General features: G+C 38.3%; 1 protein-coding gene across 1 annotated transcript in view; it reads right to left on the bottom strand.

Annotated features, from left to right (window-relative positions):
- The window catches only part of P3h2 (prolyl 3-hydroxylase 2), a gene marked incomplete at its 5' end in the record, with an annotated part of 154290 nt that overhangs the window by 32623 nt on the left and 105073 nt on the right, over positions 1-16594 (bottom strand). The window contains 5 exon segments of the mRNA XM_005383229.2: positions 1402-1491; positions 2321-2463; positions 5650-5781; positions 10038-10227; positions 11190-11342. Coding sequence (XP_005383286.1) covers positions 1402-1491; positions 2321-2463; positions 5650-5781; positions 10038-10227; positions 11190-11297 — 663 coding nt within the window.

Below are 16594 nucleotides of genomic sequence, written 5' to 3'. Positions count from 1 at the left end.
AAAAAGAAAAGTAAGGCTGAGAGTGGTGGTGCACACCTGTAAACCCAGCACTATGGGAGGCTCACATGGGACCACTGGAAGTTCAAACCCAGCCAGAGTAACTTAATGACTGAGACCCTGTCTCAAAATAAAAAATAAAAAGGGGCTAGAGATGTAGCTTTGTATGAAGGCCCTGGGCTCAATCCCGAGTTATATCAAAAGGAAAAAGAAGAAATGGAAAGGAAATAAAAGAAGGAGGGAAGGGAAAAAGAAAGAGAAAGAAGAGATGGAGAGAGGAAAGGAACGAAAGAAGATAGGGAGGAAGGGAAGAATGGAGGGAGAAAGGAAGGAAGGCAGGCAAGATGGAAGGAAGAAAGGAAGGAAGGAAGGAAGGGAGGGAGGGAGGGAGGAAGGGAGGAAGGAAGGGGGGAAGGAAGGCAGGCAGGCAAGACGGAAGGAAGGAAAGAAGGAAGGAAGGGAGGGAGGGGAGGGAGGAAGGCAGGCAGGCAAGATGGAAGGAAGGAAGGAAGGGAGAAAGGGAAGAAGGAAGGAAGGGAGAAAGACAAGTGTAATACAAGTAATTTTAAACTATTATTTTTTTACTGATGAGAAGTTGATGATAAACTGATACTCTTGCGCAACCCTAGGAGCAAGTGCAGGTATCAGAAACACGTCCTTGGGAAAACAATTTAGGTTTAAGAATTTTAAAACCTGATATCCTTTGAGGGCAGAGAAATTCCACTGGGATTTAGTCTAAGGTTACTGTTCAAGAGAGAGAGAAAAAAGTGCTTAATGCATTAAGTATGGCAGAAAGAAAAAAAAAAAAACAAAAACAGAAATAATTCAAATATCCAGCAGCAGAAGAAGAGTTATAGTACATCAATTCTATGTATGCAGCCAGAAATAATCTTAAAAGCTGGACAAACACAGAAATGACTTATGCTTTCCTATACAGAAAAAAAAAAATCAGCAAACAAATCTGTCTGCACCACGGCACTAACTCTGTAAATGCCGTCTCCCAATGAGGAATGATTACAAGCAGCCTGGGATGCGGAGGAAGGGCAGTGGGACGCGATGTGATTGACTTTGTTCCTTTTGAAGTCTCCTAAATTTGCAGATAACAAGCATGCTGGGAAATACGAAGTGTTCATACCAAATTTGAGAAAATAAAATAATTCCGTGGCCAATGAATTGCATTTAAATACTTCTATCAAATATATTTGCTTTGACTTTGGATCAATGGCATAGACATCTACCAAAAATTTTTAAAGTTCATCTACTGAGGAAAGACCCTTCCTCCTCGATTTTTAATGCAAGCTGGACACTGAGACTCTCAACAAATGGGGGTGGGGAATGAAACCATAAACAACTCCACCGAGAAACTGTTTTAGTAAACATTTCATTTTTCTATTTTTATCTTACTGGTTCCGTGTATGAAAATCCCAGACCCTCGGCAGCTGATTTTATCAGTTCAGCTTCAAGTTTATGACGTTTCACAAACATGGCTGCATCCTAGGGGGAGAAAAAAGGGAGAAAAAGAAAGGAAGTATTTATACTAAATAACATCTAAGACATATTGACAGAGTTAGAAATCATTAGCAGGACAGAAGACAAATTCACTCCTGGGTCCTTAACTTGCTATTCAGTAAAAGCTCGATTTATGCTTTCTTTTGAGGCAGCCACAGTTAGGGTTAGGGTTAGAGTTAGGGTCAAGGTCAGGGTCAAGGTCAGCATAAGGGTTAGAGAGGGTCGGGGTTGGGGTGACTTGACCTACCAGTGCTCAGTGGGAAACTAAAAGCAAGACAAGTCTGGCACCACCACAGCACCCCAGAAAACTGGTTCCCATTCTTTGTTGAGCCAGTCTGATCCTCGGACCTGTGCTCACTTAATTTCCTCGAAGAGAAACCCCTTCCCTATTTCCCTTTCTTTGTTAGAGGCTGGCTTGATCTTTGTCAGAGCTTTACCCGCTAGCATTTTCTCCTACTTTCCAAATATCGTTTTTTTTTCCTGTAAATTCATGCTGAATACCTCAGTTTTAATCTGCCTTATAACTGAAGCAAGGACCCACACTAGGTGGTAATAATATGGTAGGTGGTCAAGTAAAAATAGTTTTTATTGGATCATGACCAATGAGCTAACAGAAATATTCAGAGCTGTAAAACCGTATCCCCATGTAGCCGTACTTTCACAAGCTAGCCTGTGTGAAAAAATATGCTTCTGGTCTGAAAGAGTTTGAAAGGATTAAGTTCTAGAACCTTCTCTAAATTGTCAGATATCCTTAAGGGCAGTGTTATAATTCTGTCAGTTCTCCCAAAAGCATATCTCAGAACACTGGCCTTACCTCTCTAGCCTCAATGGATGCTGGGTCCATGCTATCCTCCAACAGACTTTCATAGTAGTCTACATTGTCCAGCACATCCTCATCATCGGCATGGAACAGGACGTAGGCCTTGGCACACTCCAAAGCTTTTACATATTCACCAACTGAAAGACCAAGAATACATAGGTCATGATCAGTCCAGTTCTCTGCCCAAAGGACTTTAAAGAGAGGCACTGACATGTCTATGGATATCTGCATTAATCATCAATGAAACAGCATATAAATTGAGACTGAGCAGAGGAAACAGAAATATACATAAAGAAAGATATGATTTGACATATGAAAAGAGATCATCTTTGGTCTGCTTTGGTGCTCCAGGTTTTGCACACATTTTTAAAAGTCTGTACTACTAATTTCTATTGGTTTATTGAAAGGAACAGTTAATGCTTAATTGATCAATTATTTCATAACCTGAACAACTACTTGGAAGTTAACAATATGCACTATAATAACCATTGTTAATTTCCTATCATCTTGTTTTGAAATTCTGTATCATGTTTATGGCTTTCTTATTCTCTTAAAAATATAGCTGCATTTTAAATTCAATCCAATAGTTTGATATTTTAGTAGGCTAATTTCAGCTATAATTATTGTAACTACTAACATGTTTGAAATTATTCTAATTTATCATTTTGCATTTTCTGTGAGGTTTTATTGCCCCCCGCAACCTTCCTGCCTTTAGTTGAATAAAGTTATGGGGTTTTGAGAGAAAAAAAAGTCTTTACCTGAAGATTTTTGTGCAAAATTTATTTAATACAAATACATAGCAGAACTACAGGAATTAACTTTGATTTTTGTACTGATTTACATTAACTACACATTCAGAGGGTGACCTTCTACACCAAAGAAGCATCCTTTTGTATATAATGTATGAGTAGCGTAAGTAATTTTAAAATGATATTTCTCATTGCTGTTAAGTTTGTAGTCAACTGGTACTTTTACGGAATACTCTGGAGAATCCCCAACCCCACCTGACCTCTCACTATCACTGCATCAACCTAAACAGTGGCCGCCTACTAAAAGAAACAATCAAAAATATTTCAACTGTGAACCCTCTGTTGGAAATATTTGGCTATTACAAAGGCACAGATCACAGCCTGGATTTGTTTTTAAAGAAGTTCCGCCCAGATACATACACTGGCTCTGAAGGCTCAAAGACAGTTCTGATTTTTAAGAAGAATGACAACAATTAGGCAACTCTCTCAACTCCTTTGCGTTCATTCCTCATGAGAAGAACATGATTTATTATTTGCCATCAGGCGCCAAGACAGTGAGTAATACTTTGCTTCTGAAAGGGGGAGGATTTTCCAAAGTAGCCTTAAAATGTTGGCTTTTTATTTTCCCTCTGTTATTTTAAAAAGGAAATACTTTAATACTGACTTCTACGCAAGACACTGATTCTAGAAATATTGAGAAACAATTAGAGGAGCAACGACCTGGGAATTATGACCTGTCAGAAAGCTAAGTGACCTTAGTCATTTCTCTACAAAGTAAAGATATTAGACAACATGATCTCTAAGACCAATTTCAGCATCTTGAATTCTATTGTTTTAAACATAAAAAATGATAGTATCTTAGTAAAATAAAACTATTTTGAGGTACCAATTTTCACGAGTGGATTGGTGACTATATAAAATTTGATTAATATACTCTATTTATGAGCAATAGTGTGGAGAAGGACATTCTTTAGTTCATTTTTCAATGTATTATCTATTTGGGACTTCAGGCCTGACCAAGCCATATGATTGACTCTGGAGGAAATCTTGCAAAAACATTAGTGCAAAAGGAAATGATAACAGGGCTTGTGTCCCTGTGGTAAGCCGCTGGGACAACACTAGATGCCTTGCTCGGGTATGTCCACAGCAATGATAACATAATGGCTAGCTAAGTCAAGCCTCATTCCTGTGATAATTAAGTTGTATTATCCTTGCCAATTCTGTTAATTATTCCTCCCATTTATCCTGTTGCTGCTTTTTGTTTGTATCCCAATAAAAGGCTAATGAGGATGGTAATGGAGGCTTCAGTATGACAGGCTGCAGCCCCCTGATCCCATAACTTTGTCTCTCTCTTGTTTTTCCTTTCTTCTGCAGGCACCTCATTCTCTGGCACCTGTCACCCCCACCAAAAACAGACTATACACCGACGCAATAGAAAATAATCTATGTAGAGTAAAAGTTGACAATGTCTACCAAAACTATAAATGAATAAATTTTTTGATGCAGTCATCGTACTTTCAGATATTTATCCTATAGATAATTATATATAGCTACAGCATGACATATGTGAAATGTTATCTAAGGAACAAACTTCTTCTCAACAAAGAAAAAACTGAAATAAATTGCAATAAAACAATATGCAGATGTAAAGAAAAGTGGATGGGGAAGATCTCTACATACTGGTAAACTTAAAAAGAACCATATAAAATTGCCAAAACTTGACAACGTCACAGGTCTACCTTAGGACAACTGTCAGATATAAAGTGAAAACAAATGTAGAAAATAGTATAAATATAGGCTGACTTTTGTGTGAAATATGGGGAAATAAATTTCTGTGAGCGTGCGTATAGATTTGCTATCTGTGTATACAATTCTGCAAGAATAAGTCAGAAGCTGAGTTGAATGCTAGGATATTGGGTTGTGGAGTAAGGAAGAGAAGGAAGATTTTACAGTATTTGGTCTTGAATCCATGTGGATGGCTCTCTATTAAAATTAAATTTAAAAATTGAAAAGCACCAGTCTAGTATAATTTTAAGAAATTGTGTTGCTATTACATTTTGCATTTTGTCTCCTGTGGCGTCACCTTCTGCTCTGCTCATCCTGAGCTACAGTTAAGTGAGATGAGGGAGGAACTGCATAAATGGTTGCTTTGAAGACTATAACCTTAAATTGTCCACTTGACTCGATTCAGAGATGACTAGCAGATTAGTAAAGCACACTTCCGGGTGTGTCTGCGCAGGTCTTAGGGATAGCACCTTGGCCCTGGCCCTTCCTCTGTGGAATTCGGCCCATTCTCTGCCTTCCAGTGGCCATGAAGAGAGCAGTTTTACTCCCCCAGGCCCATCAGCTATGATGTCTCTGCCCTGGAGCCAGCCTACCATGGGCTGAAACCTTGTGGCCAAATGAACTTTTTGTCCTGTATATGGCGGGCGTCAGGTATTCTGTCCCATCCACAGGAAAGGTAACCAATACACTGACAAAGTAAAGAAAGCAGAGAGCTGAATGAGGAAAAGGTAATGGCTGCGGTAATGAAAAACCACCTCCACAGGCCTTCAGAGCTGATCCATGCTTTACCTCGGTAGTAGGCAAACTGTAGGTAGTCGTAATGCAGAGGAAGAAAGTTCTCAATGGGGGAGAGGCGGCCGGGGCGCGTGGCGACTTCCCTCACACACTCATGCTGACAAACCAGCACCTGCATGTAGTGATCTGGAAGACAAGAGACAAGCGTGAGTCCTGCAGGCTGTGAAAGCCACGCCTGGTCACAAGTCCAGCTTCAAGGCACTCATCCCTTGCCATACCCCAGGGAGAACTCATTTTCAGCCTCATTTCAAGACTTACAAAGTCAGTGACTTACCACCAGCTACTCCCAGGGGTGACTGGAGCAGCAGACCCCAAACCTTATGGCTCACGGTCTTGTTTACATGCTGCACTCTTTTCTTCCTGTCTCTTTTTTTTACCCTGTCTGACAGTGACAGAGCATTTCACTGTACTCATACCCAGCAAGATGTGGACTTTCTTACTTAACGATCTCCAGGCTCCATTGTGGATCATTAGAGGGCCTGAAGTGTCTTGGATCATCAGGACTGAACATCTCATCTTAGTGAGGTTAAAAAAGTGTTCAGAGAATAGAGCCACCATGTATGTACAGAGTTCAGATGGAGAAGTAAAGCAAAACTCTCCTTTTCCTAATATTTCCAAGCCAAATTTTTCTAAAGGGGTAATAAAAGCACTTTATTGGTATCCATTGATCAGGACCCCATTCTATCTCGTTACAAATCAGTCCATCACCTGGACATTGCATATACTAATGCATACTGGGAACACTGTATAATCTTTACCAGGGACTGGTAAAGTAGGGGAAGGAATGAAAACTAAAGAACTTTGACAGGAGCTGGATGTGGTGTAGCACACCTGTATCCCAGGTACTCCAGGGATTAAGGACCAAAGATTATTTGAATGAAGTACAAGGTATTCCTTGTTTATCAACCTCCCTGTTTAACTACTATTCAGACTTACAACCTGCCACTGAGATGTACAACCTAGTTATTTTGTACAGTTCTATACATCTTCTTTGTAGCCTCAATGTCTTCTTTTTCTTAATAAAGCATACCTTGTTTATGCAGTACTATAATTTTTGCTCATTGTACTGTATGGAATTGTACTGTAGTTTTATGTGCTATTATACAGTACAGTACTGCATGTAAGAGTTAGGCAAAGAAAAGTAATCATCAAGTTGGAGTTTCCTTTGACCATTTCTTTGTTCTGAATATTGTAATGTACATACTACATACAATTTCTCATTTAGCAACCAATTGATTTAATGAGATAGTCGCAGGACCAGAAGTTCCACTGCTAAACAAGGAATGTCTATAGCTGCAGACTATTCTGGGCAACATAGTAAGAGACCCTTCTCACCAACAACAATGAACTTGAATAAATATTTTTCCACTTTCTACTTGCTCCCTTTCTACTTGCACTCTTCACTGTTGCAATCGGGGTATATCCTGATGAGCAAAGCTTTACATGCCCTTGTTAATTTTAGGCTCATTCTCATCAGAAAATGAGCTGAGGAAACACAAGGGGCTAATGTCACAGAGAAGAAAGTACGTCCCATATTTGCCTAACTTTCATTTTCACACTGAAGTTGGAAGTAGTCTTTCCAGGGAGAGAAAGGTTCATTCAAACTTATGCCAAGTAGGTTGCCCAGAGGAGGTGGACATAACCATTTGATGCCATGGCTGTACAGTTTGATTCACCATATCTCTGCCTTCTTTCAAGAGGTGCTGTGTTTAGTCTGAGCTCAGCTTGACTCTGGATGATCTTGAAGAGTGACCTCAGAGCACAACAGGAAGGAAACAGGCAGTGTCTGGGTTGTGTGTGTGTGTGTGTGTGTGTGTGTGTGTGCATGTGAGTGCCAGTTTCATATAACCTGGCCAAGTCAATCTTACACAGCACAGCTAATCGGATCTCCAAAGTTCACTACTCATTAATCCCAGCTGGGCTTTGCAAGGGGATGAATTCATCTTCTTTGCTTGGTTACATGCTAGAAATGAATTATTAGCTGTTTTATTTCATATGGCAAAAACAACAAGTAGTCTTCAACTGTTTTCTCCTGCTTATCTCTCTGCAAAACCCTTTTTCACATACATGCATCTCTTCTAATTCCAAATATCAAGCAAAAGGAAAAGGTGGAAAGCACCCCCACCAAACAAAAAATCCGAATGAAAATATTTTCAGAACAGAATATAAATAGCAGCAAAATGAGAGAGACAAAACGATACCCTTCGGGGCTTCAGTACGCAAGGCCATGGGTAAATAACTGCATTCAGCAGCTATTTGTATTTCCTCCAAATTTTAATGTCTCTTCCAACTCTAAATTCAAACACTCTGCTTTTCTAATACATTCTGTACTTCAAGTGCCAGCTTTCTTCCTAATTTAGGACAATTTTGAACTAGACAAAATTTACATAGTGAGAGTTGTCATATTACTTTTTATGAGTTGTGTTCCTTGCCTGCTTTCTATCTCAAATGTGATTGTGCAATTAATATGTTTTTAATAAGCTTGAGATCCAAGACACTTGTGTGGGAATATACTGTAAAATTTCCTTCTCATAGTAATTTGGATATGCTTTAAATTCCCAAGACACTTGCTATATTTCTGTTTTTTCTGATAATATTTGGTTTTTGGATGGACTAAAGCTCTTTTTTTAAAAAAAAAAATCACTTTTCTTAGGTGCTGGGGATTTAGCTCAGTGGCACAGCTCCTGCCTGGCAAGCATAAGGTCATGAGTTCAATTCTCGGTACCAGAAAAAAAAACAAACAAAAAAAAAATCACTTTTCTTTATTAAAAATTGTGGTTTTGGTAACGGTAGTTATGTTAAAAATTAAAGAACCTGAGTTAGACGCCTCTACTCTTTTGCAGAAATCAGTATGCTGTACTTTGACGACCACTGCTTATTAGAACATCAGTTTTATTTGATTACATGCTAGAGATCACTACATGGAACAAATCACTAATTATTAATCTATGAAAAGTTTTCAGTCAGTTTCTTAGCCCAGATCTAGGATATGTGTCACAGTGAAGTAGACTGGGGCTAGGGCAAAACTGGCCAAACAACTGAATAGAATCTGACAAAGTCACGGAGACCCATGGCACATGTACAGAATCCAGAATCCAGAGTGAATCTCCTGACCACTATATGCAGAACCAATCAGAAAAGTACTGTTTTCAATTCTTCGTCTTCATCGGGTGTGAAGCCAAGTGAGTCTTTTGCGAGAGCAGTTTAAATCTGGCACCAGGCCAAGTGAGTTTGTTTTATGTGTGGGTTTCTTTGGGGGGGGAGGAGTTCATTATTTTTTTTCTTTTATTTCTTTTATAGAAAGAAAATTTCATAACGATGTAATAAGAAAATAACAGTAGTGAACACGTTGCATGTTATCTTTAAAGTAATTACTCAGAGTATAAGATATGAGAATGAAAATTTCTCCAAATGATATTAGCAAAAACCTTTCTTTTCAATGAACTAAGAGAAACTAGTGAGTTTCTGATAGGACAAGTGTCCCATTGCTTTATCTGCATGAAGAAGAAGTCAGTCCTGGAATTCCAGATACAAAATACTCTTTTTGCTGATCCCTATAGTCACTGTGAGTCTGTTTACCAGCTAGCTCTCACTCTGTGAGGATTCTTCTTTTCCACTTTGAATAAATGTAAGTTCCTACTACCTTCTCTGTGTGTCTTGTCCACTTCTTTCCTCAGGACACCAAGAATCTGGAAAGAACTGCCCTTGGACCCAACATGGAGTAGCACAGCTCTTCCTGGACATTCACAGAAGCGCGGCAAATGTAAGGGCAGTGGCCAAGGCACATACATAGCCCCAGAAACCATAACACAGTAAGCCATAATAAATGAAAACTTTCCCAGCCGCAAAGAAAAGATTCAGTGTAGAGAACTAAGCAGCAATGAGAATGTAAAACACACATAAAATTGGCGTTCTAATGAACAATGCTCATAAAAATACAAACAAATGGATCTGGCAGAGGCCTAAGGAAACAATGTAGACAGGTCAAATAAATTATGATACACCTAAGAAGTGTTATATTACCTAGCCAGTAAGTATAAGAAGGTGAATCTATCTGTACTTACATGAGAAGAAATCCACAATTCATTGTTAAGCATAAAATAAAAGCAAAAATAAAAAAAATATTGAAAAACACTATTTATACTATTACCCTACTTTTATAAAAATGCAATAAAAGAATTAGAGATAAATACATAGATATCTACAAATAGGAGAACAATTTTAAAATTGTAACTATACAGATTTATCGGTAAGAGCTAGGGAGGGACAGACAGGTAAGAGTCTTTTGCACTTTACATACTTCTGTAATGCTGGAATATATTTAAAGAACACACGTAGTATTTTATAATAAGAAAACAAATAATGAGATAAGTCAGCTTTACCTGCAATGGTTTCATAGAGACCAGCTTTATATACTAAGTACTCATATTCTTCAAATCTGTGAGGCCCTTCACACAGGGCTCTGCACTCCATATCTTCATTGAAATATTCTCTTAAAGCCTTTTCAAAGTACTTGATAGCCTCTTCAAAGTCATCCGCCTCATAATGCTTCACTGCTGCACTGTAGCTCTCCTGGGAAAACAGAAAGTGCTGCATTTGCAAAGAGAAGGGTGTTTAAGAAGGTCGAGTATGGAGGAATGAAAAAGTGGGTGAGCTACTATTTCCCTGGATTCAAATAACTATGGATGAGACAGGCTTCCTGAGCAAGTAGCATGCTATGGTGCCAATCACCTCATCCTGAGCATACAGAAGACTGTGCTTTCAAGTCACTCTGCCTGCAAGTGGGGCCATGGAAAAAGTGCAGAAGCGCTGATGTGAATGGAAATGATACCCACTTTCAGGCTTTGCCCATTAAATCGGTAATAAAGAAAGCCTTGCGTCTAAAATCTTCTCTTATCCGTTTCTGCAGTTATGGAGGTTGCACATTGAGAATGGCTATGCCCAAACTTGGAAATACAGAAAGAAGCTCTTCCATTATGGGATGTCAGGTAACACTTTCTCCTAAAGAATTCTATAGCCCTGTGAAAATGGAATTTGTAAAATACAGGTACAATGAACAAGGCTGTAGAACAAGAGCTGGGACACCACAGTGATCCTAAAAAATTCATGTTGGCTTCAACTCCTAGGTGTGAAGAGATGTGCTGGAAGCCAGGTGCAAAGTTACACAGCTGCAGGCTCTCACAGTCAGAAGGCTGAAGCAGCAGGGTCATTTGAGCTCAGTAGTTCAAGGCCAGCCTAGCAAGACCCTCCTTAAAAAACAATAAAAGTATGAAAAAGGAGCTGAGGCATGGAGAAGGATGCAGAGGTTCAAAACATCAACTGAAATCTTTGCATTTTTACTTTAAAATATAAAACTGTTCTCTGTCTTTCAACCTGATAATGACAAAGTTCACCGGAGAAATATGAAAACACAAAAACGTTACTGAGAGTAGAAAGTCAATTCGAGACGCACATTCACATGAGTATGTTTGAGTCAAAGGAAACGTACGAGCACTTAGCTCCACGTCACAGAAGAAAGGGTCCCAAGAACTCACCAAGTGTGGCTTGGCCTCTCGATCTACCAACTGGAATGATTCAACACCAGCCATAGTTCTGTAATTCTCAATGTTCTGCTGCATCTCCATGTGCTCGGGGTTGGCCATGAAGAACGTGTGGGCTGCCTGTACTGCCTCTTCTACCTGGTCAAGCTGTAGAGGGGGAGCAAAAGGATGAAATGAAAGCAAATATCGGTAAATCAATCTCGGAAAGAAGAGATCACTTCAAAGTCTCATAGCAATATATATATTCCCCTTTAATAGATATCCAACTACCATATTTAAGTGCTAGGAAGTTAATAAGCAATGTGTCCTGAAATGATAGGCAGATGTTTTGACTTTGGCAAAAATAAACAGGATTTGTGCCAAACTTATTCTCTGTCTCCTCTTTTCTAGATAATTGAGTCTCTGTGCTTATATTTGTTTTATGATTAATCAGACAAAAAAAAAAAAAAACTGCCAAGGCTGTGTGCCTCCAGTCCATGTTTTTAACATTTTTGTTCTGTGCTTTTTTCTTTTTTTCACTCCATTTTGTTATTAATCCTGAAAAGCAGAGTACAAACAATTTTCTCATTTTCCAAAGGATGGGACCAGATAAATTTTTCCTCCCAGGCTTTCAAAGGTAAAGGATAAAAGTTTGAAAGGAGTAAATTATTCTACTGCATAAGAGATGCTAAATTTCTAACTTTGATTCTCACTGACAGGAAAGGAAAAATTTTTAATAATCACTACAGAGGCACTGCCATTTTCTTCTTCTATTTAACACCCCTCTCCACAGGAAAAGCAAGGATTAGCAAAATGAAATTGAATTCACTTGATTTAAGATACTTTGACTCGGGTCTGGGGATGTAGCTCAGTGGCACAGTGCCTGCCTGGTAAGCTCGAGGTCGTGAGTTCGATTCCCCGTATGGGAAAAAAACTAAAAAAGATACTTTAACTTAGGCATTAGTCATGGAGAATGGCTACTGAAAAATACATTTACTTCATGTCAGAAAAATAAACATTCACATTAGACGTCTTTTTCAATTGTGAAATCAAACATATGTTGGATCTATTTTGAAGTGTCCAGAAATAAAAGTCAGTTATAAAAAGTAAATACAAAATCACAGGGCGCCACATAGTATTCGACTGGGTTTCTTCTGACACTTTAGCTACTTAAAGATGAAAACTTAGAAAGAAATAGTGCGTTCACAATCCACAGTGACTGTACCTAAAAATGTGTAAACAACAAGCTCTCACCACAGAAAACATACACTGACTTGCTTTATGCTCTGGTATCCTTAATTTTGTCTAATACAAGTGGCATCTTTCCTTCTTTCATTTAACTTTCCTATTCCTAACTACTAGGCTTCCTTTCATTAACTATTGCCTGGGACTAACCTTACTGCTTTTATTCTTTGTCCTCAATTCTTTGCTCTCAACATCGTCTTGACGCTCAAAAAACTGATTTTGCATCTCAGTTCTTTCTCAGGTTTAATTTTCTCCGCTCCTTACACAACAGTATAGATACGTATTAATTTCTTAAATATTTATGTATGGTAGTGACAATGATACAGGTAGTGAGGCAAAAAAAAAAAAGGAAAGGATTCTACATTTTGCGTAGGTTAACATTTATTGGCCAAGGGAACCCAGAACAAGTTATTTAAATATCTGTGCTTCACTTCTCCCTTAAGAAAAATAAATGTTCATAAAAATGGAATACTACCCTCTACTAAATAGGATTTTGGAAGGACTTAATTGTGTAGTCTACATAAATATGTTTCAGAAATCACTACAGCAATAAAAACTGAGTGATAGCATATAACATACAAACGATAAGTCAGTTTCAAGGATGTGAATATGCCCCTTTAATGAGGAGTAGAAGCTGTATCTCCAAAGACTACATGATTTATAAGGATCCTAGGGATTTATGGGGATTTATGCTTGGTAAAAGCTGTCTCCTGGTAATAGTAAAACTATAAAGAGGGAGTAAAGCAGATTTGCACTGACTAACACTGACTCGGTTAGAGCAGACATTAAAGTTGATGGAGGGGCTGGGGATTTAGCTCAGCGGCAAAAGCGCCTGCCTGGCAAGCGCAAGGTTGTGAGTTCGGTTCCCGGTACCAGAGAAAAACCAAAAATAAATAAATAAATAAATAAATAAAGTTGATGGAACATAAGTAAATATTTTGTTAATCTTTTTCCTACTTTATGCCTTCGCTCCATCTGTTGCACTGATTTAGAGAAGCTTTGTTCATGAATCTTCACATTCAGTTCACTCATTGGACATAGTTAGAAAAGAACAGGAGAACATGTGTACACTATTTTTCTAATGAAAAGTAACACACCTTTGGGCTGGGGATGTAGCTCAATGGCACGGTGCCTGCTTGGTAAGTGCAAGGTCTTGAGTTCGATTCCCAGTACCAAAAAAAAAAAAAAAGTAACATACTTTTCCAGGTTAAACTTAAATCTTGTTTTCTTTAAAAACACTTTTCTAAATCTGTAGTTATGGTTAAAGACTGCAATATCATTTTATTCTTATTCCCTCACTGACACTTATAATACTCTGTTTTATACTGCCTTTGTTGGAGTATATTTGTATATACTAGTGAGGATTTCTGTAGCCAAGGCCCTTATGAAATTTATACTTTATTTTCCCTTTACTTGAAAGATATAGCAATGGTGTCTGTGAAAAGAGAAAAGAACTATCGATATCTTTAACACATAAATGAAAACGTATGTTCCATGTAAATGTGCCCCAGAAACGACACAGTACTAAAAGGAAGTAAATTTATTAAAACTATATCTGAAGTTATCTTTCACAATGAGAGTTTCGATACAGACAAATGTGATTCAATGACTCTTGAAAATACTCAGCTAAAATATCAAGAAACTGGTTCCTTTTCTTAAATTTGTTCACATTGGCCTTTTGACTTGGTACTTTCCCACTTTAGGGCCTTGTATGGAACATTATATCATTCTCTCCCTATAAATAGAAAGGTCATTCCACAATGGACCATTGAATCACAAAACTTCTCCATGAACTGGGCCTGGATTTTAAATTATTTTAAACCAGTTCATGAAACTAGAATTGGGAGCAGAATCTATAAAATAGACCACAGTTTTTAACTAAAAGCTTGATATATGTATACTCCATTTAGCAGCTAGATTCACACATTGGACATGGCTGGAAAGGACCAAGTCAACATGAATATACTACGCACAATGTCGTGTTATTGGGTGGATATTATTACAAAGCCTTGTAAGTAGCAGGTTTCAGTTAAGGAAGGAACAACCTACTACTCCATTGACATAAACCAAAAGCAAACTGCATGTAAAGGCTCCAAACTGGACTTCTTTTAAAACATAATTAAAACAAACCACAGGAGGCCGGGGATACAGCTCAGCGGCACAGCACAAGCCTGGAAAGTGCAAAGTCATGAGTTCGATTCCTGGTACTAAGACAAAACAACAACAAAAAAAAACCCACAGGAGAGGGAAAGCCTATGCATTAGCAAAATAAAATTTTGTACAAAAAACAACTCAAGGGGCAGGGATTTAGCTCAGCGGCAAAAGCGCCTGCCTGGCATGTGCAAGGTCGTGAGTTTGGTTCCCGGTACCGGAGAAAAACCAAAAAAAAAAACAAAAAAACAAAAAAACAAAAAAACAAACAAACAACAAAAAAAAACAAAGAACAACTCTAGAAAGGGGAATTATTTGACAAGATGCTATCAAACTTCTAAGGAAGCCATTGTCCCCTGTAAAGTGAGAAATCTGAGTAAGAAAAGTCTTTAAGAGCCTCCAGGTCATTTCAATGCAGGCTGCGAGGAACCAAGGCAAACATTTTCTCCTGGCAGTGCGGAAGTAGGACAGTACGTGGCAGTCATGCTGCAGGGAGCAAGAAATGAGCACTGACTAAATCAACACCTGGGTAAACAATGCAGAAGTACTCTGTCATAAACTGGTGAGTGAATGAGGTTGTCTTAACACAAAAATCATTTTCCATAGCTAGTAATAAAGGAGGTATTTCTCTAGCACACATTGGCTATAAAAATATCTTCAGTAGCTATCCTTTGACCACAAAACAGATTCCACAGCCTGTGCCATGGCATTTAATAACTCCAGGAGTTGGCTTCAGTCTTTCTAGTGTCACTTCCTTCTATTGCCATGAAGCAAACTTTTCACAGATGAAATGAATATCCTAAACGTTTTAGGGTTTACATCACCCTATTCAAGAAAATACACATAAATCCATTACTCCAGTCATATTCAAATTTCTCACTTCATTCATTCAGTTATTCAGCAAATATTTATTGCACATCAACTCTGCACCAGACACTCTGGCAGCCAATGAGAATATTTATGTGCCCAAGGCAGCAAAACACCCTGCTTTCTATCTGCTTATATTCTTACTGAAGGAAATAAGTAAATGATCAAGATAAGTAACTTCAGATGGTGCTAAGTGCTAGAAGGTACGAGGGAACAAAGTTCTGAGCACCGGCTAGAGTTGAGATGGAAGAACACTTTCAAATAAATTAGCAAAGAAACATCTCTCCGCAATGTAAGTTTTGCGCTGAGACCCCGAAAGCTGAGAATCCAGGCGTGAGCTTCAGAGAAGAAAGGGTATGTAAGTAAGTAAACTGGAAAATTTCTAAAGTTGAAAAAGCCTTGGTGTGTCACGCAGAGACTAAGAAGGGAGATCTGAGAAACCAGAAGACGGATCACCTTTAGGCTACGGAAAAGTGTGAATGACTTTCTAAGTGTAAGAGAAAATTATACAAGGAATTTAAGGAGGGACATAACAAGATCATACACACATTTTAAAATGATAATTGAAACTGCTTTGTGGACATCAGACTTTGGAGCAGGCAGGAAAACACTGCAATCATTTGGATCAAAGTTAAGGGTTTTATTTTGAAAAATAAAAACAGGAGAGCATAGATAGGGCTTCTTTTTCTTCTCCAGTTCCATACTTGCTATTCTTTTCTTCTCCTCTCCAACTGGACCATTCTTGCTATGCTAATGTTTCTCAACTCAGAAGGCTGAGGTACAACACAAAAAGGCCAATTTTAACTTCAAAGATATTGTAGGAGAAATGCAAATTCATTCATTGTCTTCCAAACTGGGGAAAATATAAAGTTCAATTATTTTGAATATGAAATACATGCGTTAAAGAAAAAGATCCATTTCTAAAGCACATGGAAAACACATAAAGGACACTCTCCATATACTTCGAAAATATTTGACCTCACGTTTGTCTCAGGAAGACTCAAACATGAGAATAAAACATCAAATCATAAACAAGGAGTTTCCATTCTTTTGTTTTGTTTTGTTTTTTTTCCCGTACCGGGAATCAAACTTACGACCTCGTGCTTGCCAGGCAGGCACTGTGCTGCTGAGCTAAATCCCCAGCCCCAGAATTTCCG

The sequence above is a fragment of the Chinchilla lanigera genome, unplaced genomic scaffold (assembly GCF_000276665.1).
Source record: "Chinchilla lanigera isolate Chin_1 unplaced genomic scaffold, ChiLan1.0 scaffold00019, whole genome shotgun sequence".
Lineage (NCBI taxonomy): Eukaryota > Metazoa > Chordata > Mammalia > Rodentia > Chinchillidae > Chinchilla > Chinchilla lanigera.
Note: the sequence above shows the minus strand (reverse complement) of the source record. Positions and strands in the feature narration are given on the sequence as shown.